The sequence below is a fragment of the Gobio gobio genome (genome assembly GCF_949357685.1).
Source record: "Gobio gobio genome assembly, chromosome: 12".
Taxonomy (NCBI): domain Eukaryota; kingdom Metazoa; phylum Chordata; class Actinopteri; order Cypriniformes; family Gobionidae; genus Gobio; species Gobio gobio.
In genome coordinates, this window is record NC_137105.1 from 43,649,625 (window position 1) to 43,673,670 (window position 24,046).

A 24,046-nucleotide genomic window follows, 5' to 3' on the forward strand; every position below is an offset into this window, starting at 1 on the left:
ATAATTAAGTTTATAATATATTGGACAATGTTAATTTATACTTGAAAAGTTAATGACAAATTATATTTAAAGGTGCAGTGTGTAGTATTTATGAGGATCTATTGACAGAAATGCAATATAATATACAGTACATATTTATGTTTCCAGTGGTGTATAAAGACCTTACCCAATGTACCGTTATGTTTTTATTACCTCAGAATGAGCCATTTCTATCTACATACACCGCGGGTCCCCTTACAGTGAAGTCACCATTTTATGCCATCATGTTTGTTCAGTTAGCCTGCTCCTACCAGACTCTCGTACATTTCATTTGTACAGAGAGTCTGGCCACTCTCCATTGACAAGCGTTAACTTCTTTGAAGGCGGGTACTCTGTGGGAGTTTAAAACTATAGGATCTGCCCAGAGCCACTCTGGATCTGCCATAACCAGATGTATGGCGTAACCATAACGTATGTCATCTCAAACTAGCGCATGACATCAACGTCATCGTTCTCAGCCACTCCCTCTGTTCACTGATTGGACTGGTTAAAATTTGACTGGAGAAAACCACAGAAAATATACCGCAATCACGGAGTACTGAAGGAAAATGAAAATTGAGTGGAAGTACGTAGGGCGGAGCCAGGCTATTCTACAGTAGCTCTAAATGGACAAACTGCTCTATATAGTGCTAGCTACTCTCTGGGTGCTTCTCAAACGGAAGGCTACATCCTACTAAGACTGTGTCCTTCCTAGTCCAGTCCTTCAGAGGCTTGTAGGCTTGAGTCCTCGTCAGCATTAAACACTAGAATGAGACGGTCTAGTAAGTGTACATGGCTACCTCACACATGTTCCCGCCCCCCGTAGTCACGGCACGAAAATACTATTAACACTTCATTTTGGAAAAATACTTTGTAACACAAATCTTTCTATTAATTGGCTTTCTATTAAGGCAATACAGTGAATGACAGCCGTCTGCATCCTCCCACCAGCATACATTATTGTCAATTTAGTGTTAGTGATAAATCTACAGCAAAACAAAAGATAGCATCTATGCTTTCATGTCCAAAAACATTATTTTTGTCTTACATTTCATAATAAACTCAGACAAGCTCAGAACCGACTCGTTTTCCATCAGTTTATTTTAGTGAATTTAAATGTGTGCGAAGGATACATCAGATGTGCCGAATAAAGGAAGCAAAATGAAGGCTGTCTTCCAAAGATCCTTCAAATTGAGATGGCCTTCAGCGACTTTTGATGCAGCCGAGATATGCAGCCTTCGTAGGATGCAGCCTTCCATTTTTAGAAACAGCCTCTATTGTCGCCAACGACTACATTTTTGTCCTGTGTCGGCCACCGTAGCTTCTGTATTTGCTTCGAAAGGGAGGGGTGAGTGGTGACCTCGGAACCACACCACTAGATTCGCAATCCCACAGCAACATGAAGGCACAAATTGCAGTCCGCGAAGTGCATTAAAATCGTTTAATGCACAGCTAGCCATGGATTATCCCGCTTATACCACGGTCATTTTCCAGCATTGACCACTTAAAGATGTTATTGATGTTTGCAGCACAATATTTGACTGGAAGGGTAAAATTGACGGTTATTTTCGTCAGTTACGGCTCGTAAGATCTAGCATTCTGCTCGCTTTGAATCAGACACAGAGATAAAGTAGTGCGTAAGTTTACATTTATTGGAATTAATTAATTACAGCATTTATTTGAATTAATTATCGATCGAGAGAGCGAGATAGAGAGAGAGAGAGAGAGAGAGAGAGAGAGAGATTCGTACCTGCATCTGTTCAGCGTGTTATTAATTACTTCAAAATAAGCAATGTAACCCGAAAAATTAATACCTGAAAAAACCTGAAAAATATGTTTCGATTCAGTAAAAAAGCTATTTAAAAAAAAAAAGTCACAGGGTGGGGATGATAACAAGTATCTGTGCTCTTGAATGTTTCTGTGCGTGCACAGCGCGATCACATGTGTGCGAGTGTATGCTTCGATGAAAACATTGCATTGATATAGAACGGTGATTAAACTGACTTGGAACTACCTGTGCATTAAATGGTTTTATTGCACACCTACCAGCCAATCAGAATCGAGTATTCAGACAGACCATGTTCTGCATCCCAATTCGCATACTATCCATCCTAAATATTCGAAAATAGAATTATTATGTCCTAAATCGTAGTATATTGAAAAGAGTATTCCAAAGATAAGCGGATGGTCTACTATTTCCGGTCCACAACCCATTGCGAGTTGGACGAGAGTTCGATTAGAACTACAAACGTGGATAGAAAGTGTTAAAAAACTACAAACATGACGGATGTGCGAGTCCGGCGGTTAAGTAGAGAGATTTAGATTAAGGGGCTTGAGTGATCAATTATCAGTGTTTAACCTGACTAAAAGATATTTATTCAATGTTATCCACATTATATTTCACCTGCAGAAGCATTGAGAACTTTTGTAATGATACATTTGGCCATTGACTTTTAAGTGCATCATTATTTTTAAACTGCAAACACATGAGAGGAGTCTCTGCATTAAGGACTCATGAATGGCAGATCAACGTGCTACTACATTTCTCTATGATACAGTAGGAAATTAAACTGAATATGGAGGATTTTAACTGTGACGACTGACGGGGCAGTTTAAACGGTGACGGGATGCACGTTACTAAGCGAAAGAGTCCGTTATAGATGACGAACTAGTATATCCCAAAGCTTGCATACTCTTCTGCTGCACACTCAAAAGTATGTTCTTTTTCTTCACAAAAAGAGGACATACTTTTAGATCGTAGTATAAGTAAGCGAATCGGGACGCAGCAATGGTATAATAACATATATTTAATGGATACAACAACCGTTACCAACTTGACAATGATTGTTCATTGATAAACCATATCGATGTAAGGCTAGACCACAGCAGATCTACCAATAAAGCTTTGTTAGATTGTGGAAAAGGCTGACTATTCCTGGCAGAAACCAGGCTCTAGTGGCTGTTAATCTACACCTCTTATATGTTTTTTGTTTTTTTAGCCAAGCTTCTTTGATGCAACATCACGTGCAGTTGATGTTTTCTCCATGCATACAGTTCTATGGCCCAGCATGTCATTAACATACCACTGCTGTGACAAAAGCACTAATTATTATTCTTAGACTGTGGTTAATGAACACAGCTTCAACTGAGGGCACACTTGCATGCTGCAACATACGGGTTCTGGAAGTAAAAAATGATTTTTAACCATAACTTGTTAATCTTTAAAGATAGACCTTTGTGAGCTCTGAGGTTAATTCATGGTAGGCCTATATACTTTTGTTGAAGCCATCTGTTTACATTATTTTAGCGTATCACCCTCTCCCATGAAGCACTGTGAATCGAGTCAGCCTCCACATGGTTTTTAATTCAATTGTCATTCACAGTGCTTCATGGGACTGTAGTTATTTTCTTCACTAAAGCTGTTAAGTACACAGTTTTTTGACGTTTTGCTTTAACCCTTTCGGACGTACGATCACACTGGTGTGATAAGCCTTGGCTGGTCCCTGGAGCATACGATCACACCGATGTGATTAGAACATTCAGTGCATCACGTGATCAACTTCTAAATTCAAACATGTTTTCGCACTTTGGCTGGCACTGAGCCAGAGGCAGAAACGCTGAGCACTTGTCATATACAACAACTATTCAGTGTTTTCAAACACATAATGTTTATTTTAGCCTTGAGACATTTAAATATAAATAAGTATCAGCAAAACCATGGATTTAGAGTTTGTAAAATACACACTGATGTCTATGGAAGCGACAATAATAATCCTTTCCATTATAATTAGACAACTTTTTATTCATATCAGATACACATTGTGTAAGTAACTTTAAAGTTTTCTCTATTCTTCTCCTAGTTCACCGGTCACTTAGGGTGCTTTCACACCTGCCTCATTTAGTTCGGTTGAATCGCACTAGAGTTCGTTTTCCCCTTTGGTGCGGTTCGTTTGGTCAGGTGTGAAAGCAGCAATCTCACTCGGGTGCGCACCAAAAGCGGACCAAACAAGCGTACCGAGACCTCCTTGAAGAGGCTTTCAAACGAACTCTGGAGCGGTTCGTTTGTGGTGAGAACGTGATCCGACCTCGAACAGACCCAGCTGCAAAAGGTAGTGATCATTTTTGGACAAAACCAGCTGCCATAGTCAGCTGCGCTGTGCATTATGGGATGAGGAAGTGTTTGTTGACAGTTTGCACTTTAGCATGGCAGCTCGCGGACAAACTTGTAGTAGTGAGGAGGTGCGGAGCCTCATAGAAATTTGGTCTGATGACCATATTAGCTCCAAACTTTCGAAAACTCACAAGAACAGCACGATCTTCGCTTGAAGTGACGAGCGATGTGCGCTCGCCATTTGCAGTGCATTAGAACGTTGCATCCGCGCTTCATTATAGAAATGTATTGTTTGCATATTGTGGTGTATACAAACAATTTAATAGATTATGGCCAGGGACAAAACCTGTGTAGTCGCAGTTTAGGAAATACGCCATGGCCAATGAGTGATGTGGATGTTGTCATGTGACTGCATTTTGGTGCGTTTCAACTGCTTCGGACCAAAGCAATCAGTGTGGAGTGAAAAGGAACCAAAAAAGCTGAAAAATGCTACAATGTATAATTGTTTGCCCTTGGTTCGGACCAAATGAACCGAACTAGAGATGTAAAAGCACCCTTACTTTCATGTATTTCGGGATAAGTGGATGAATTCGCGTGTTGTAAATCCAATAGATCCGATTCTCTGAACTGCGGCACTAACTAAAATGGCGGATAAAATGCGCATATCTCAACTAACGTGATCGTTATAAAGGTGTTTAAATGACAAAACACATCCACTTGCCCATATTTGACAATTGGAATATCAGATATTTCATGCTATAGGTAACAAATTTGCGACTATTTTTAATAAAAAGGACAAATGAAATAAAAGCAGATCATTAGTCATACAGTCCTATTTTAACTGCGGTGCGTCATGTGACAAGCAATGACGCGTCACCATGGAAACAATAAAGTGATACGTTCTAAACGATCGCCTTGAAAAAAATCACACTGGGGGGTCAGCCAGAATATTTTAAACTTACGTGTGAAAGGGTTAAATAAAAGTTTGTAATATTCACCTCATACCACGCTTATATGCTTTAACGAAAACTTTTTTTTTTATCCCAATATGAAAAATGAATAGAAAAGATACTTCCGGAACCATGCCGCTGAAAAAGGTGGGCGGACACTAATGCACCGTATAACGCCTAACCCTCCCATCACCACCCCATAACCTCCCACCACAACTATGACCAGCACCAATCTTCCCCCATGGTCACAGGGCACATAATGGTCTGTGGAATTGGAGACAGAGCTGCGTTTGCACAGTTGGTTTAGTGTGTCACACTGTTTCTCTCTCGTCACCTCTTCCACTACAGCCCCCCGCCACTGCCACCGCCGCCGCCCTCTGTAACCTCTCACTCCGTATACTGGCTGCACCTTCTGTAGAGCGTCTCAGGTTTTTGAGATCAGGTTATGTGTCATTAACAGTGTCTCTGTGGGCCAATTCAAGCAAGTAATTAGCAAGGGAACGTGCATTCCCATGGTGATGAGAGGCACAAGCCATCTCGCAAACACACTCGGCCCAGAGCCCTGCATCTGCGGCCGAGCGCGAGAGTGGGTAAAGCCTCATATAAAAACAATGGGATTTGAGTTTTCGAGGCGTTTAAAATAGTCCCCCCTGCAGGAGAGGGGGTAGTCAGCTGTTCCTTAGTAAATTGAGAGAGAGATCAAGGTTCAGTCGGCTTGTCAGGCCTGTGGCCCTGTAATCCCCAAAGATGACTGCCACTTTTGACCACTTCTAAAAATACCTCCTCAGGCGCCTCTTTATCACTTAACTGTCACCTTTCCCAACTTATCAAAATCACAAACTGCCTCTTTCACCATCTCTTTTCTGCTTGCGACTCTTCGATTTGAAGGGATGGTACTGTCGGTCTAGGTACGCCGGCCATAATTCTTGCGCAAAATGAGGAGCGGGACGCGGGAATTCTGTCTAGGTAACACATCCGGGGCCACAAGAACAATAATAGCCCTGCCTGAAAATACAAGAGGCAAAATAACAGCGGTGGTTTCCATTACAAAGGCCTTGGATGGTAGAGAGGCCTGCTGCTTTGAAGGACTATTCACGAGAGGCGAGTTCCACACAGATCAGGTTGCCTTAATTTAGGCCCTATACCTGGAAAGGGAGGAGGGTCGAAGTGTTGTTTGATGTGACAGGCAATGGCCATTCGTGCCCGCCCAAAGCCGCACACATCACACCTGCATATGTGTGTGTGTGTTTGTGTGTGTGTCAAATATATATATATATATATATATATATATATATATATATATATATATATATATATATATATATATATATATATATATATATAGACAGACGTAGGCCAGAGCTGGCCTTCAAACCACATTTGAACGTTTGATAAGTTATGGCTTCGCCCTCAGTTTAAATCCCGCTCGGAGCAGGTCGAGTAGGACTGGGGACTCCGACGTGGGAGGCAGGTGCACTAACAAGGAAGCTAAAGATGCTATATAAGATATATATTAGTGGTGGGCCGTTATCGGCGTTAACGTGCTGCGTTAACGTGAGACTCTAATCGGGCGATAAAAAAAATATCGGCGTTAATCTATTCTCAAAGTTGAGTTGGGAGCTGGGTCTATACTACGCAAGCTATGATGACTTTCACCTTGATATTTTAGCGCGGATGTATACCCAGCCGAATTGCACTGTAGGGGCGAGAGAACGAGTCTTCGAACCTGTGTGTAATGTATGCCTACTAGTGTTGTCAAAAATATCCATATTTCGATATGTATCAATACTGAAATATCTGAAACGATACGATACTCATTTTCTACAGTATCGATACCAGCCGCGCTCTCCTCTCCGACCGACAGCGAGTTGACACGCACCCGCCTCCTCTCATTCAGTCCAGTTAACCCTCTGAACATTGCGAACGGGTGTTCTGCTGGATTTTTCCTCATGACCGCGTGTTAGTATTCGTGTGATCGGTCTGAATTTCGAGCAGGGTTGCACATAACGTTAATTCTACTAATTCCCGCAGATTTCACGCTCGCATCTGAAGCGCACACACATATACCGTAATAAAGCCGTCTCTGACATACAAGTGCAAAAATGAGCTCCTTTTTCCAGCTTATTAATGGTCAAATACACTCAATGCCCCAATGTCTCAATGCCCATCTTGGTGAGCTTTAACGTAAACACAGTCGTAACCAACTCACAGGAACAGTGTTTGGGATCCATGCGTGCGTCAGGTCTTAAAGGGACAGAAGTTATTTTTTATTCAAACTACAAAAAGACTTCTGAATGCCTTCGGTAGAATTCAAATGAGCCATTTTAATCTAGATTAATCTAGATTAATTCCAAGATTACAGTGAGATTAATCTAGATTAAAAAAAATAATCTATGCCCACCACTAATATACATATATATATATATATATATATATATATATATATATATATATATATATATATATATATATATATATATATATATATATATATATATATATATATATATATATATATATATATATATATATATATATATATATATATATTATATATACTGTATTATACGGAATATAGGCAGGGGTGCACATTAGTTTTTCAGTCTGGTTCTCATGAGAGCACCTGGAGATTTGGTTTGGTAGCACATAGTGTGACCCATTAAATATAACTATAAAAAATACAATAAAATAATGAATAATAGCATTATTGCACTTTATTTAGCTCATTTTTAATTAAAATAATAAATAAAGTGTCATTATACTATTATATTTTAAAATAAATAATGAGTATTAAATAAAAATACAATTATTTAATAGTACACCTAAAGATACAAAGCTAATATTTACATTTCCTTTTTTTTTCTTTTTTTTTTTCTTTTTTTTTAAATATGAATTTTCAAAATTTCCAAACCTAAAATCAGCACGCTTTCATTTTGGCGGGTTGCCAGGAAGTATATATGCACTGCCATTTTTAGCTCTGCCGAGTCAGTGAATGTCACAGCTTTGCATTTTGCTCTGAAACTGGCAGATTTATTTTGCATTCAGTACAAATGGAAACCTTCAGTATTACAGTTACTCAATCTAAAATGGTGATTGTGCATATACAGCTGTCAACCATGTTATGTGCGCCGCTGTATATTGGAGCTGCTTACACAACACTGTTTTTAACTGAAAAACGGCAGTGTTTTGGTGGCCTGAAAACGCAAACTTGTGAAAGCGGGTTTCAAAGTGTACGTTTTTGAAAACGATACCGTTATCGTCTCTGTGTGAACTACAAAAATGTGAATTTGTGAAAAACGGTGACGTCATGCACATGCATATTACGTGTTCAGTCTATAGGCGCGTAGTGTTTCTTTACAAAGTGGCATTGCTATCTACCGGCTTGGCATGAATAATACTGTGTTTTTAACAGTTGTCGTCTGTACGCAAAAAACGCAAAGGAAAACGTTTCCGTTTTTAGTACATAGTACATCGTTGTCATACCCTTAGATTGGTACGTTTTTCAAAACCACGTGAAACCAACATGAATTCTAAGGGTAGATTTCTAAGATCTTGCCACGTGTTTTGAAAAGATCCTTTTCTATATCGTGGACACTCTGGACACACTTAAATGTCATTGACCCATAAGCAGCTAACCTTCAAGGCCACAATCTCTTCAGGATGTCGTGTCTGGCTCGACACCCTGTGAACGCTAACAGAAGGGTAGCAGGCACCTCAGCTAAGTGCATTCCCAGAAGTCTGACCTTTGTCATCTCCGGCAACAACAAATCCCTGCTTGACCCTTGCTGATAAACCTACTCTGCCTAGACTACAAGAGGAGACAGAGCGAAAGCTAGAAATATGAAAAGGAGTGTGTGAGGCTCCGTGACCCTGTATTCTCTGGAGCCAGCACTGGCCTGGCTTGTGTTGCAGCGCCAAAGAGTGTAATTCAGAGTGAAGGGATGGTCCGGACAACAGTGACGCCCTGAGGTGCGCACAGGGGTGCAGGATTAGCACTCTGTTGGGGCTCCCGAGCCAAAAAGATGGTTTGATAAGATACAGGGGGTTTTGCAGGGGGCCTCATGCAGAATGAAAGGAGGACCGGGCGATCCGATATCCGTTTTCCATTCAGCTTTAAGATATAGACTGTGTAATGAGCCATGTCTCATCTTGAGTTATCTTGTGTTCTCAGACTTTCACTTCTTCGGCTACTTATTTGGATACTGTGCGCAGTTCAAAACAAGGGCAGTTCACACAAAGTCTCTGCAGCAGAGCACAGGGCTATATTTACAGAGCCTCATATAAATAGTTTCAAAATCCTGTGGATGTTTACATTTTTTTTGGTACAAAGAATTTTCACTTTGGACTAGAGAAAAACTTGGAGAATAAGAGGTACAAAATATCATCCGTAAGATGAGAACATGCAAGATCCTTTAAGTCCTGTAAGTTGCGAGGTGAGGGTGGATCGGACGTGTTTGTTCACATCCCACAGATGCTCGATTGGATTGAGATCTGGGAAATTTGGAGGCCAAGTCAACTCCTCAAATTCGTTGTGCTCCGCAAACCATTCCTGATCCATTTTTGCTTTGTGGCATTATCTGCTGAAAGAGAACACAGCCACCAGGGAATACCGTTTCCATGAAAGGTTGTACATGGTCTGCAACAATGCTTAGGTAGGTGGTACGTGTCAAAGTAACATCCACATGGATGGCAAGACCCAAGGTTTCCCTGCAGAACATTGCCCAAAGCATCACACATCACACACCGGCTTGCCTTCTTCCCATAGTGCATCCTGGTGGCAGCATGTACACCCTGACGCAACAAACTGCGATGCACTGTGTATTCTGACACCTTTCTATCAGAACCCACCCCCCCCCACCCATCAATGAGCCTTGTCCGCCCTGTCGACGGTCCACCACTGTTCCTTCCTTGGACCACTTTTTGATAGATACTGACCACTGCAGAACGGGAACACCCCACAAGAGCTGCAGTTTTGGAGATGCTCAATTACGCAATTTAGCCCTTGTCAAACTCGCTCAAATCCTTATGCTTGCCCATTTTTCCTGCTTCTAACACATCAACTTTGATTGTTCACTTGCTGCCTAATATATCCCACCCACTAACAGGTGCCATTTGTTAAATTGTAATAGCTAAAGTAATAAGTAAAGTATATTTAATATTTTACATATATGGATGCACTGTTATGAACATTTTGGCCGATACCGTTAATTCTTTATATTTGAAAGCCGATAACCGATAAATTGTCAGATAAATCTAAATCCAAAAAAGTCTCACCATTAAAAGCCATGTTCCAATCACACAATTATAATTTATGCATATATGAAAGACTTGCACTTCACATGTTGACCGTAACCATATATTTTGAAGTGATTTCAATCACATTTCAAGCAATTAAAAACCATCATGGCGAACAGTGTCTCAGCTGAAGGAAATAATTTATCGGCTTCAATATATCGGCCAAATTTTCAGGCCGATAACGATAACATTAAAAATGAACAAATATAGGCCGATACCGATATGGTGGCCAGTATATATTGTGCATCCCAAATATAGCCTATAAGTATGTATATTTTTTGAATAAATATAGAAATATTAATATCACTATTCACATACATATTTGAATCAAGTGTCCCCACAAAAGGCCTTAAACTTTCATTGAACCCCTTTTTGTGAACCTCTGCTTATCATAGAGTGCAGCCTTGTTCAATCGGCTCATATCAATTGGCCGGGTGGAGAAAAAAGGGCTGCGTTTCCATTCCAGTCGCACATTGTTTTGTCTGGCAATGTTTATTTAGATGTAAATCAGCCAGCAAAAGTGTTACATCCTGCCAGTGTATGGAGGGTGCGACTTCTGGCCCTCTGAGGAGGAAACTGGCTTGCAGAGATTGGGACCCTCGGAATGTCCGAAACCGAGTGCCCTGTTGCAGTTTGGGTGACATCACCCTTTCTCCCCGAATTTAGCATCAAAGTCGGGGCGTCCTGGGTGTTACACGCCTTCAGCTCCTCTCAACACCTCCTGGCCCAGGCCTGCATGGGGCTTTTATGATTGCGCTGATTATTGTATTATTGTACACAATCACAATCACTGTACCACACAGTATTGCGTCTAAAGATGTTTGGAAAGGTGCACACCCCGGGGTTTATAAGAATCATGCTGAATTTCCTTGCTGCCTTATCGACTGACTTCCACCCCGCCTTCATCAAAAGATCTAATTTAGATCAAATTAGAACTTGTATTTTTCCAGTCAAACTCAGAAGATTGGAGGGGCGGGAAAGAGGAACCAAGGGGCGGAAACAGTTCGTGTGGGAGAGTTCTGAGAACTATGATTAGAGGTATGAGAAATATGATTGAAAGAACAGGGTGTGGAGTATATTGTGGATTGAATTGCCGTCACATTAATCACTGTGGTTATACAGAGAAACCCATGACCACATGCGAAATAAAACATTTGGGTCTTTGTTTTTCGTGTCTTTGTTTACAATGTTTGATTTCTTATAGGATAAGACAAAAAGGCCCAAGGATATTGCAGAACACATGCATAAAAGAAGAAATTATTTGCATTTTAATGCATCTGTTTGATGACAATTAATTTATACAGAACTGGAGTTTTTCTAATATGAGAATTTCCTTCTTCACTGGGACCCAGAAATAGACTAAAATTATATTTTAGTGAAGTTCTCTGACATCATACATGTCACAGTTTTAAGTATTTTCACCAGGACAACAACTTATTTTTGGTCTTTAAAACAGCTGACATTATTGTTTTGCACTCTTATGGAAATATGATAAATTTTTTGTAATTATAATTTAAATTGGATTAATTTTCAAATGGTTTGTTATAAATCAACCTCTCAGGAAAATGGGGTTTCTAATCAAAATATGACTTTCTGTTACAAAACAGGGCATTGATTTCACAAATGTCCACTGATGCCAGGACTTAAATCATGTTTATCAGGCATTTTGGAGACACAACACGTGAATAGGGAAAGAAATTACATGTCAATATTCCTATGAATTATTAGATATTATTATGAAAATGTTGCCAGTTATTCCTCCCATTATTACACTTCTATTTTCAATACGTGTTGCACCAAGAACACATTAATATGCAAATTAGATGCAGTGTATAGATACATTGTATTGAATGGGAAAATCCAAGCATGGCCATTTTACCCACATATTGCATAAAGTAAAATGGTATATCAATTCATTTCGTTATATCTTTCATAACAGTTCAGAATCCTAAAAATTGATTGGTGAATTAAAAATGAATCCCATTGTTTTTGTTTATACATGCAATTTCATGTCATTTTATTTTTAAACGAGTCCTTTGTGTCAACTATATAGAGGACATATCATCATAACATATGAATAAAACATAATTTTAATAAAAAAATAAGTTTTTTTTTCCCCATTTGTTTCTTATGCGCTAAAAAATGCAATGACATGAAAAAAATAATAAATTCAAAAAACTTTTTTTTGGGGGGGGGGATAATGACAATTATGTTGGATTAAAAAAAAAAAGTCAACTCAGGAAAGTGGAAAATAATATACATAATTCAGGAACTGCAAGCCAATTTTGTGTTCTTTATGTCTGTAACCTTGACCTGACAGTCATATACTTTAGGTCCCTAGTGAATTCCTCAGTGTAATTAGCAATTCGTTCCACTTCTGCTGCCTATAAAATCATGCCAAGCCAAGCCATCAATAGACATATACTGTCGATGATGAACCAACGTGATGATGTCATTTCTATATGTGAAAGCTGTGATCACAGACATCTAAAGCAGACAAAGAAAAATTGTCACCCTACATATAGAGGTGACAGTTTTACACTTTCTGTGCTTGTAAAGATGGTGACTCACAAATATCCTCATCTCTTTAAGACATGGTTTTAAACACTTCAATATCATGACTCTTGGAATGTATTTATAAAAAGATTTTTGCTGCTTGATCAAATTTCTTGGTTAAAATGTGCTGAAGTAACGTAATTCTTTACCTTTTTGTAACAAAACTAAAATGATTATGTTCAACTTAATGAATCATTTTCGTCGACAATGACAGTGGATCTGTAGTTCCCAGTATGCTTTGCATGGGACTGCATTAGGAGAATTTTTTTCCTGTTATTTTTCAGTAAAGAGAAAGACTTAGTGCTTAAAGGGTAACTTCAGCGATTAGCATTAAGCTTTGTATCAGAAGAAACCCGGTAGTATATTCGAATTATGGTACTTTCCCCCCTCATATCCCCCTGAGACAAGAGAATTGTGCATTTTATTTCATTTTTATTTAGGTTTTTGAGTTTTGTGGTTACCGTTATGCTAGTCTCAGCCTCGGACAGTTGGCTGAACGTCTGATGCAAATGGGACACTTTTCTGGAAACACTTCAGGAGTAGTGTTGTCAAAAGTACCGACCGCGATACCAATTCGGTACTGACATTTTTAAAATGTGACGCTTTGAGTGCTGTTGAGCTGGAATCATAAACACCTATGACTGGCCGTTGTGCTCATGCGCTCATCGGATGTGTCTGTGATTGGCTACAATGATCAACGCACGGGAGCGTTTGAAAGCACACGGAAGTGTTTGAAAGTGTTTTGAAAGCGGGAGCGTCTGAAAGCACAAGCAGGCGTCGACCAGCGGACCGGGAGGCAGATAGGCGCCTGCATTGAAACGCTCCCGTGTGTATCTGTGTAAGCGCTCTGTGAAAGCGTCATTGATGCACACTCACCTAAAGGATTATTAGGAACACCTGTTCAATTTCTCATTAATGCAATTATGTAATCAACCAATCACATGGCAGTTGCTTCAATGCATTTAGGGTTGTGGTCCTGGTCAAGACAATCTCCTGAACTCCAAACTGAATGTCAGAATGGGAAAGAAAGGTGATTTAAGCAATCTTGAGTGTGGCATGGTTGTTGGTGCCAGACGGGCCGGTCTGAGTATTTCACAATCTGCTCAGTTACTGGGATTTTCACGCACAACCATTTCTAGGGTTCACAAAGAATGGTGTGAAAAGGGAAAAACATCCAGTATGCGGCAGTCCTGTGGGCGAAAATGCCTTCAGAGATGAATGGGCCGACTGATTCAAGCTGATAGAAGAGCAACTTTGACTGAAATAACCACTCGTTACAACCGAGGTATGCAGCAAAGCATTTGTGAAGCCACAACACGCACAACCTTGAGGCGGATGGGCTACAACAGCAGAAGACCCCACCGGGTACCACTCATCTCTACTACAAATAGGAAAAAGAGGCTACAATTTGCAGGAGCTCACCAAATTGGACAGTTGAAGACTGGAAAAATGTAGCCTGGTCTGATGAGTCTCGATTTCTGTTGAGACATTCAGATGGTAGAGTCAGAATTTGGCATAAACAGAATGAGAACATGGATCCATCATGCCTTGTTACCACTGTGCAGGCTGGTGGTGGTGGTGTAATGGTGTGGGCGATGTTTTCTTGGCACACTTTAGGCCCCTTAGTGCCAATTGGGCATCGTTTAAATGCCACGGCCTACCTGAGCATTGTTTCTGACCATGTCCATCCCTTTATGACCACCATGTACCCATCCTCTGATGGCTACTTCCAGCAGGATAATGCTCCATGTCACAAAGCTCGAATAATTTCAAATTGGTTTCTTGAACATGACAATGAGTTCACTGTACTAAAATGGCCCCCACAGTCACCAGATCTCAACCCAATAGAGCATCTTTGGGATGTGGTGGAACGGGAGCTTCGTGCCCTGGATGTGCATCCCAGAAATCTTCATCAACTGCAAGATGCTATCCTATCAATATGGGCCAACATTTCTAAAGAATGCTTTCAGCACCTTGTTGAATCAATGCCACGTAGAATTAAGGCAGTTCTGAAAGCGAAAGGGGGTCAAACACAGGATTAGTATGGTGTTCCTAATAATCCTTTAGGTGAGTGTAAATTTTACAACATGTTTTTGAGGCGCTGGTCTTTGCCAATCACAGACATATTTGATGAGCGCGTGAGCGCAACGGCCAGTCAGAGGTGATTACGATTCCGCTCAACAGCGCTCAAAGCGTCACATTTTTAAAATTTCAGTACCGAATTGGTATCGCGGTCGGTATTTTGACAACACTATTCAGGAGTTTCGAAGTCGTCATCTGATTGGTTGAATTCTACAGGATTAGCGGTCTGGAAACAAATGCAGTGACGCCAAACTCCCTCGTGGCAGAAGAACGCCGTCATGTTTACAACTGTGGCAATGAACGCTTACCAGGATCAACGAAACGCTGGATTTTCAAAAGTATGTGACGTTTGCGGCGCCATTGTTGCAGTAAATTTGCACGTCGTTATTGAATGAATAATTTATAGATGCACACCGGTCTGTTATTGCAGGTACACCGACTTTACATTGTCACGCCCCTAAACATGAGACAGAACAAATTGAACTGTGATTGGTTGTGTTACATGTCAGTCAAATGTCCTCTTTGGCGGTCCTCGACCAATGAAGCTGCAATAGTTCAGACCTTCTGCCGTCAATCTGAAGGTCTGGCTGCGTGAGACTATGGGTGCTTCTCAATCAGCTCACTATTTCAGTCATCAGGGCACTGATCAGGGAGTCAGCCCATTGACTTATTTCCTGATCAGTGCCCTGATGACTGAACTAGGGAGCTGATTGAGACGCACGCTATGTTGTGCAGAACAGTGGCGCTTGTGCTTATAGGCTGTGGGTGGTTACATGATAAACATGATGCCACTTGCCAGTACTGAAAGCAGTCTCTTCTTACTTGCTCATCCTACAAGTTGTTTAATAAACTAATTAGCATACTAACATGTGCTGTTGCTAGTTAGTATGACACAGTAACTTAAATGTATTAAGTTGCTTCAACAACACATTATATATATACAATATTCTTATTGTACCGACCTAAACTAATTGCATGGAAAAGTTCTCACACCGTGATACTTCAGCCCATTTACTAAGACTCAACCATTGAAGAAAAATAACTATAAGTAAAGATGTTTCAAGGAAGATAGGATAAGCTTTGTCAGCTGGTTTTGATGAGATGTTAGCAGAGGTACGGTCAGATAAGAAATCTGCACCCATCATGATACACACAGTTTACCTCTGCGATTCTTAAGACGTCTATGTCAAATGCCGCATTCTGTTTCCTCTAAACTACATTGAAACCACATGTTTAGACATCACTTGTATCACTGATGTTTTAAGGCCATCAGATAAGCAGAAAGATTTACTTTGCAATAGCGGAGGTAAAAGACAGAAAATGAAGATGAAATACATCTGCTATAATAAAATGGAAAACAACAAGGCTGTGTTTAGAATGGAATACGCCTACTGCTGCCTACTGTATAAAAGAATATTTCAGACAGTATGCTACATTATTGACATGACCTCATTACCTCACATGATTAATTCAGAGAATGGTGGTGACCAGTTATCATCCCGGAAATAATTAATTTTTCTTCAAATTTGTAATCAAATTTTGTGTTAAAAAAATATCCTTTCATTTGGCAGATAAATAAAATAAATGAACCAAGAAATAGATAACTACTATGAAATGTATAAACACATGCATAGACTATAAAATAAAAAATGTAAATATTTTATTATATATATTAAAATATTATGTAATGAAACTAATATAAACAGTTTGTTGTAACTCAGGTAACACTTTAGGGTTCAATTTTTACTATAGTTGCTTATTAGCATGCATATTACTAGCTGTTTATTAGGAGGGTACTTATATTAATGCCTTGTTCTTTATTCTACATCCCTTAATCCTACTCAATACCTAAATTTAATAAATTTAAACGCTACAAAAGCTACCTTACTAACTATTAATACGAAGTAATTTAATAGTTTATTGAGGCAAAAGTCATAGTCAGTAGTCGATATGTGTTCCCCATACTAAACTGTTACCGTTACAAATAGCCTATACAAAATATCTATATTATTTTTTTATTTTATTTTTTTTCAGATTTTTCCCTGTTCTGTTCTGTTCTACTACTACTACCTTATATAGGCTATAATAATTTCACAACTATTTTGGTTTAATACCTTATTTATCCTGTCGAGGAAGGTGGGAGTAAAAGAATTCAGACATATGGGCAGTGCACGTTTCTGGAAAGATTAACAGAAAATTGGTCAATAGTTTTGGCGGTTTAAATTCTTTAAAGACTTTTTGGCGGTTTATTTAGCGAATCACGCGCTCCCTGAAGTTGGCGCTGAATGTGAGGTAATGCCTGCACGAGCCAAGCACACACCTGCATGCGCGCGTCGTGCGCGCGCCCGGTAAAGGTTGAAAAGGGGGTGTGCTGAGGCGACAGAGTCCGTTGTTTAACCTTAAAATAAAAATAAATAAATGAATGAACTCATCCACCCGAAACTATCGCTGACTGGCCGTTTTCTGCACCGCATAGTCCTCTCTACAGAGCATTACTACAACGCAAAAACTAAACAGCGTTCTTATTCTGCCCTTCACAGGCTTCCGTAGACATTTCCCCTCATTCTCCCGTAGTCTGCGGCTCTGCCATCTGTGGTGAGAAGTACCCGTGGGCAGCTCTATCAAAGCCATGGAGCAGATCAATAATATTCAGGTGGTTCCGTGCACCAGCTCGAACTATCTCAGACCGTTTAGGGTGCATTACAACCAGGTGAGTTGCTATAGTTTAATCGCACGTTCTCATCTGTCAGTGATGCGGTCACACCTCATCATTTTGCTGTCAAGCAGCCCAACCCCCATTCATTCAGTCATTGCTTTTATCGACCAACATTGCGTCTAATATTTCACAATGTGCATAACATAAATAGCGTCATTCAGAATGACAAACGACGTATTGCAAATGTTGCTGATGCCGTGTGTTGTGGTCTTAGGTTAACTAGCAAGACGCTATTAAGCTATAGACAGGGAAGCAGCCACTTTCCCTCGAGCACATGCTTTACATTACAAGCAGCACAGCTGCCTTAGAAAGGCTTTATTAAAAGCCTGATGCACATCATATTGTACAGTTGGAACTGAGGAATGAAACGCGAGCCTGGACTGAACATGCTAAAATACAAGAACACAATTATTGTTATCCATACTCTAATCTGTCTATCTTTAGCAATTTTGACACTGTAAACTATATATATATATATATATATATATATATATATATATATATATATATATATATATTCGTAATACTTTTTATGAAGGCATATGTTTAATTAATTTTTCTTACATTATTGTAAAAATATAAACAATAAGGCACTCGGCTGTGATTTGTGTTTTGAATATAATCAGGGGTAAAGGCTATTGTTAGGGACAACCCTCAGTGTAGGCCTTCTTGCTTTTATAAATCTAAAATATTATAAGAACATTATAAGTTATTATTATAATATAATTGTTTTTGTTTTTTGCAAATTCATTAAGTGGCATCTGACTAAAGGATTACAATTTTTAGCGTACTTTAAAGATAATTTTGTAAAATCGAAATAAGCTTTACAGATCTTTTTTGAAACTATGTTTTTCATGCTTAAACAATTAACAATTATTGCACATATACCTGTGGAACAGTACTTAAAGACCCCTGCGGTGAAGTTTTTAATGTTGTTTAAATGTCTGTGTGGTGTTTTTAATAGCCATGAGCAAATTCATGTCAACACCATTGCTGAGTATTTTCTTCTTAAAGAGCACCTATCATGGAATTTAGAAATGTACCTTTCATGTAGTGTGTAACATAGATCTAAGTGAACAAAAATATCCTGCAAAGTTTGAAATATGACAGTGCACCGTATATATAGTTATTTTCTTTCAAAAGTAAGAGTTGACTCTGAGTCATTTTTAAGAATCGTTAGAAGACCGAAGCTTTTTCTCTGACTAGATGACGTCAACTTGTCAAGTTATTTGAATACGATACGCCCACTTATTGCGCTCCAAGACGCCAGTGAAAACTAGAAAACATCATGGCGACGAGACGCTGTGTTCTGAAGTGCGACTCAAAATCAAACTTTTTTTAATCTGCCCAAGGATGAGCATTTGAAGACTAAGTGGCTTGAAGACAAACCATACATCGTCGCGATTGTGTGTTTATTAGTCTTCAAATGTCTCTATTTGCATGTTTCGCGATCTCAGGAAGCTTTTATTATGGACTTCTATTATGGCACATGGTGTCTTCTTCGTCTGTCTGTACCATATATGGACTACATGTGCACAGAGCGCCATCCGGCTGCCAGTATGAATTGAAAACAACACATAAGAGACTCCATCACTCATGATTAGGCTATCTGCGCATTTTGAGGAAGTATTGAATAAAAAATACTCTGTTTAGAAATTTGACACAGACATATGAGAATCTATCAATATGTCTCCTCATCTGCACACTTTTGAACTAAAAGCCCTGAGGGATGTTGATTTGTCGCGAGTCTTCGTGAGGAGAATAGAGGAGTTTTTTTTATGAATGAGATCAGCTGAGGCTCATATTACAATCGAACGGAACCGACGCGGTTTTCATATTCATAACTTCTGACACATATTAACAAATTACGGTCACTATAAGACTTTGATGGGCGTTCCGTTTCCGAAAATATCTGCACAAACTATACCAATCACAACTGACTGGGTCATCGGACCAATCACCACAGATTAGCGTTGCGTAAAGGCGGGGTTTTGAAAAGTGAATCACTAAAGGAATCATTTGAGAATCGCTGTCAAAACAGGTAAAAATAAATGCATATTATAAGAAAACTAAAGTCTTTTTTGTCATTGCATGCATGCAAAACTGTTGTTGGGGACTTCTAAAACAATATTTGGAACATTTTAAATGCCATGATAGGTGCTCTTTAAAAGTCCAGTGAACCAAAGACAGTCTCAAAAACACGGTTTGAAATCGCCAGTATTTCTTACGTCACAAACTGTTTTGTTACCAATCATGTCAACATGCAGGTGGGCTTTAGCAAATAATTTACTGCTGCGAAGCTGGGGAGTCTTAAGCGAAGCCAGGTTATCCTGGTATATTTTTCTGAAGATATGAAAAATCATGTACATTTAGCAATATAGCGAGTGAATTATTAATATGATGTATAGTATGATGTTATAATAATTATATGCTTTCTACACTGACGTTCTAAGATGTTCAAAGCGTTTCTAAGGATGCTGATTTAGCAAACAGGAACATGGTTGTGTAACATTTGCAACACATTATTAGCTGTTTGATAACACAGTCAAGCAAAGGCTATTTATATTAATTACCAGTATGTGTCTGTCGTTGTAAAGAGCAATACCATTGTGCAGCGTTTGATTCAGTAAAGTTGAGCGAGTGAATCTCTGAGCTGGTGTGAGTGAGTGGAGGCGGGGATAGTTTGCATATTCATTCATATGTCTCAAGATGCACACCAGTAATGTTTTTTTTCTAAGGCATATTTATAATTGAACTAAGGTCTAATACAGTGTTGGGCAAGCTACTCTGAAACTGTAGCTTTACAAGCTACTTGTAAGTTAAAGTAGTTAAGTTACATTCAAGCTACCCTTTAGAAAATGTAGTTAGCTCCACTACAAGTTACTGTCAAAAAGTAGCTAGCTACATTTCTTTCTTTTTTTTTTTACAATTACATTGTTACAAAAAACGGAATAATTATTAATGAAGAATGTTATAATATTTGGGGTTTCAAGCAACATAATGCAATGTAATTATGATTTCAAATAGTATAGGGTGAATTCAGGTTGATTGGGACACTTTTTTCCCAGTCATTTCAAACTGTCGGAATCCTTTGATTTTGTAAACGATCCGATACACGCAATACTCAAATATAGCCTATATCTCAAACTAGCTGTTAAAGTGCAAAATGGCTACAAATTTACATCAATGCAAGAACAAAATGTATGCCACTTAAATTAAATACTCAGGAGTCAAGATTAGTCTAGAAATGCAGGTTATACTTCAGGTTAACCAGAAACGCTCTGAGTAGTCATGACCTGCTCGCGTGAACAGTGCGCATTGCTTGACTATTTCTTTTCGTTTTGAATTGTTTTGTTTAAAAGTGGACATTTCAAGCTTTCTATACACATAGTTCTCATGTCTGTGAGACAAGGAGCCTGCTGAGGTTCGGTTTATTAATGAGAGCAATGCAACTGATCGCTCCGGCGCCTCCATGTCATGATTATTGTCTGCTATAGTCTATTTGCTTCTTATTTATTAAATCCAGGCGATTGGCTGATGAAACATCGATTACAATTAAGATACAATTTATACAAAACGAAATTCAAAACAAAAACAAAACTTAATGAAGTGGTCAAAATCATTTCTGACTCACTCGCACCTTTGCACTTTTCATAATCCATATAGCCTAGATTATATTTAAAAATAACATTATAATATTTAAACATAAATATGAAATAAAATACATTGTTTAATGGCTACAACAAGTTTAGTAGGCTACAGAACAGATACATTTCATGTCTGAGCAGGATTTGAGCGAACATAGTTTTACCGGTGAGCGGTTCATGAGTGGAGCGCGCCTGCAAGCATAGAGCGGATTATTGAGCTGAGCGTCACATCGCTCCGCTTCGCTCATTACAGGCTCGTTCTCGTCAGAACCCAAAACAGAATTTAGCTTTTGGTTGCGCTACACTGCTACTTTCTGGATAAAGTAGTTAGCTACTGGAAAAGCTACACTGTTTTAAAAGTAACTGAGCTGCTGACAAGCTACTGAAAAATGTATTTACAAGTCACTACTTGTAGCTCGCTACTGTCCAACACTGGTCTAATCCCGGCTCAAACTAAGCCATGTCTGTAAAACCAGACACCAGACGCGAATGAAGCGTTTTGCGCGAGTGATTACCATGTTGAGTCAATGAAAAGACGCAAAAAGACATTCTGCGGCATGATTCACACAAATGAGGTGCCGCAAATTATGCGATTCGCGCAAACTTTGAACTTTGGCGGATATTCGCGCCACGTTAACCAATCAGGAGCTTGCTCTAGCAGGGTGTCCGCTGGGTTGTAAAAGGTAGTAAATGAAATTAGCCAAAATTAAGGGCATTAAAAAGTAGTAAACATCATCTGACGAGGTATTACATTTTCGAGCCCAATTATTTTTAGATACATTTTCAATTAGTGTTAAGTACAGGCCTTTTTTTTCTACAATTTGCGTGGATTTATTTATATGTTGAGAGTAGGACCTGCGCGATATCATGTGAGGTGAGGTGAGGTGGTGTGGTGTTCATTCGCGCGCATGGTGAAACAAACTGGGTCCGCGGCTGGCTTGCTGCCAAGCATGTACGCAAGCTCGCTTCCATTCAGTAATTAAAGCATGGGGAAATGCAAGTTCTCGGACCTCTGGCTGGAGGACTCACGATTTAAAGACTGGCTTAGGCCAGTAGTTTGCAACAGCCGTGAGGAAGACAATTAATATAACCTGGGTGGGGGTGAATTGCGTCAAATCACATATGTAATCATATAGCAGCCACCAAGCTAGGATGCGCGGACGTAGCGAGCAGCTTCCCATATCAATGTTCTGCACTACGGATGCATCAACGACCTCAACCTCCACTGCTTTGCCCTCAACCCCGACTGCTCTCCCGATTCAAACCACTGCAGTCAGCAGTAGCCTAACGTTAGTCCTAGCAGCTTCATCAACAGGTGCGTGTCAGACAGCAGACGCTATGCCCTATCACCACCGCTACACCAGAGCTGAGGTGTTTAGACCTTGCAACTAAACACCACATTGCGTTTTTGTGTGATATCCACTGACTGACTCGCCTTAATGATTTAAAAAGAAAAAGAAAAAAAATCTATATTGCGCCGTGAAAATTGCTCTCGTTTCCCTCTGTACACTGCACGAACTATGAAGAAGATGTCTCCTTCCTCTCCTGTCTTTATTTCTATTCTCATCTCTGTGGGCAGTTGATGTTAAGTTATAATGACCTCGTTACATTGTGATGCAATATATTATTCCATTTGGAAAGATATTTAATTTGCGCTACTATAGTTGCAGCTTGAAGTCGCGCTGGTATTAAAAAATATTTTTAAGGTAGTAAAAAAGGTAGTTAAAGGTATTAAATTCAACTTAAGAAGTTCTGTATATACCCTGTCTAGTAGTGACAACAATGAGGACAAAATCATATGTGGATACCCGGAGCTGTACGATACATCTTCAAACTTTATAGAAACAAGAATAAAAAGGATCTTGCTTGGAAGTAAGTGAGTGAGGAGGTCGGACAATCTGGTATATTGTAAAAAAACATTTACTCAATTTGGGCTATACAGGGTGATTTCAGGGTGATTGGGACACTTTTTGCCATTGAGATGACTTGAAAAAAGTATCCCAATCACCCTGAATTCAGACTTAAAGCTAATTAAAGCCGGCAAATTGAGCTTATTCGCCGTATTTTAAAACAATCCATGTCAGCCATTTCACAACGAGACGAGCCGGCTGGCAGAAGCCCCTCCTATGATGGGAATTTGTGTCTGTTGTGTAGTGAATTTCATGCGCAAATGAAGCAAATTTCACACTCGAATGAAGCGAGTAAACTCAAAATGTTCAAGCGTCCAACTATGCGCGAATAGCGTGATTTATTTGCGTCTGGTGTGAACACACAGTCACAGCAAGAACTTGCAAATCTGCTGCAGTCCATGAAGATGAGATGCACTGTAGTACTTAAAGCAGCTGCTGGTACATGAGCACAAAACCCATAGGACTTCATTACGAGGTCATTTTTATGCACACATTTGAAATATAATTTAATGTTAATAATCTTTTAGGCACTCTCAGTAGCTTTTTTGCCCAAAGCCCTGGATTTGATTTGTGAAGTAGTAGTTAAAAGGCCCAAAGCCAACACATCTGTAGACCTTACAATTATATTCGAATAGCCTTTGGGTATGTTTTAATCTTTTAACCTCTCGGTACTGACTGATTCTTGGCATGCATCCCCATCCTTTTCCGTGGAACTGTGGTAACAAATATGTCAACACATCCATAGGGTTTTCCTGAGTTGA

General features: G+C 39.4%; 1 protein-coding gene across 1 annotated transcript in view; it reads left to right on the forward strand.

The window, feature by feature from the left end:
- Window positions 1-17,582: 17,582 nt before the first annotated feature.
- Window positions 17,583-24,046, forward strand: part of nudt14 (nudix (nucleoside diphosphate linked moiety X)-type motif 14) — a 64,675-nt gene continuing 58,211 nt past the window's right edge. The window contains exon 1 of the mRNA XM_079830355.1: window positions 17,583-17,722. Coding sequence (XP_079686481.1) covers window positions 17,642-17,722 — 81 coding nt within the window. The 5' untranslated portion in view covers window positions 17,583-17,641. The remainder of the gene's footprint in view (window positions 17,723-24,046) is intronic.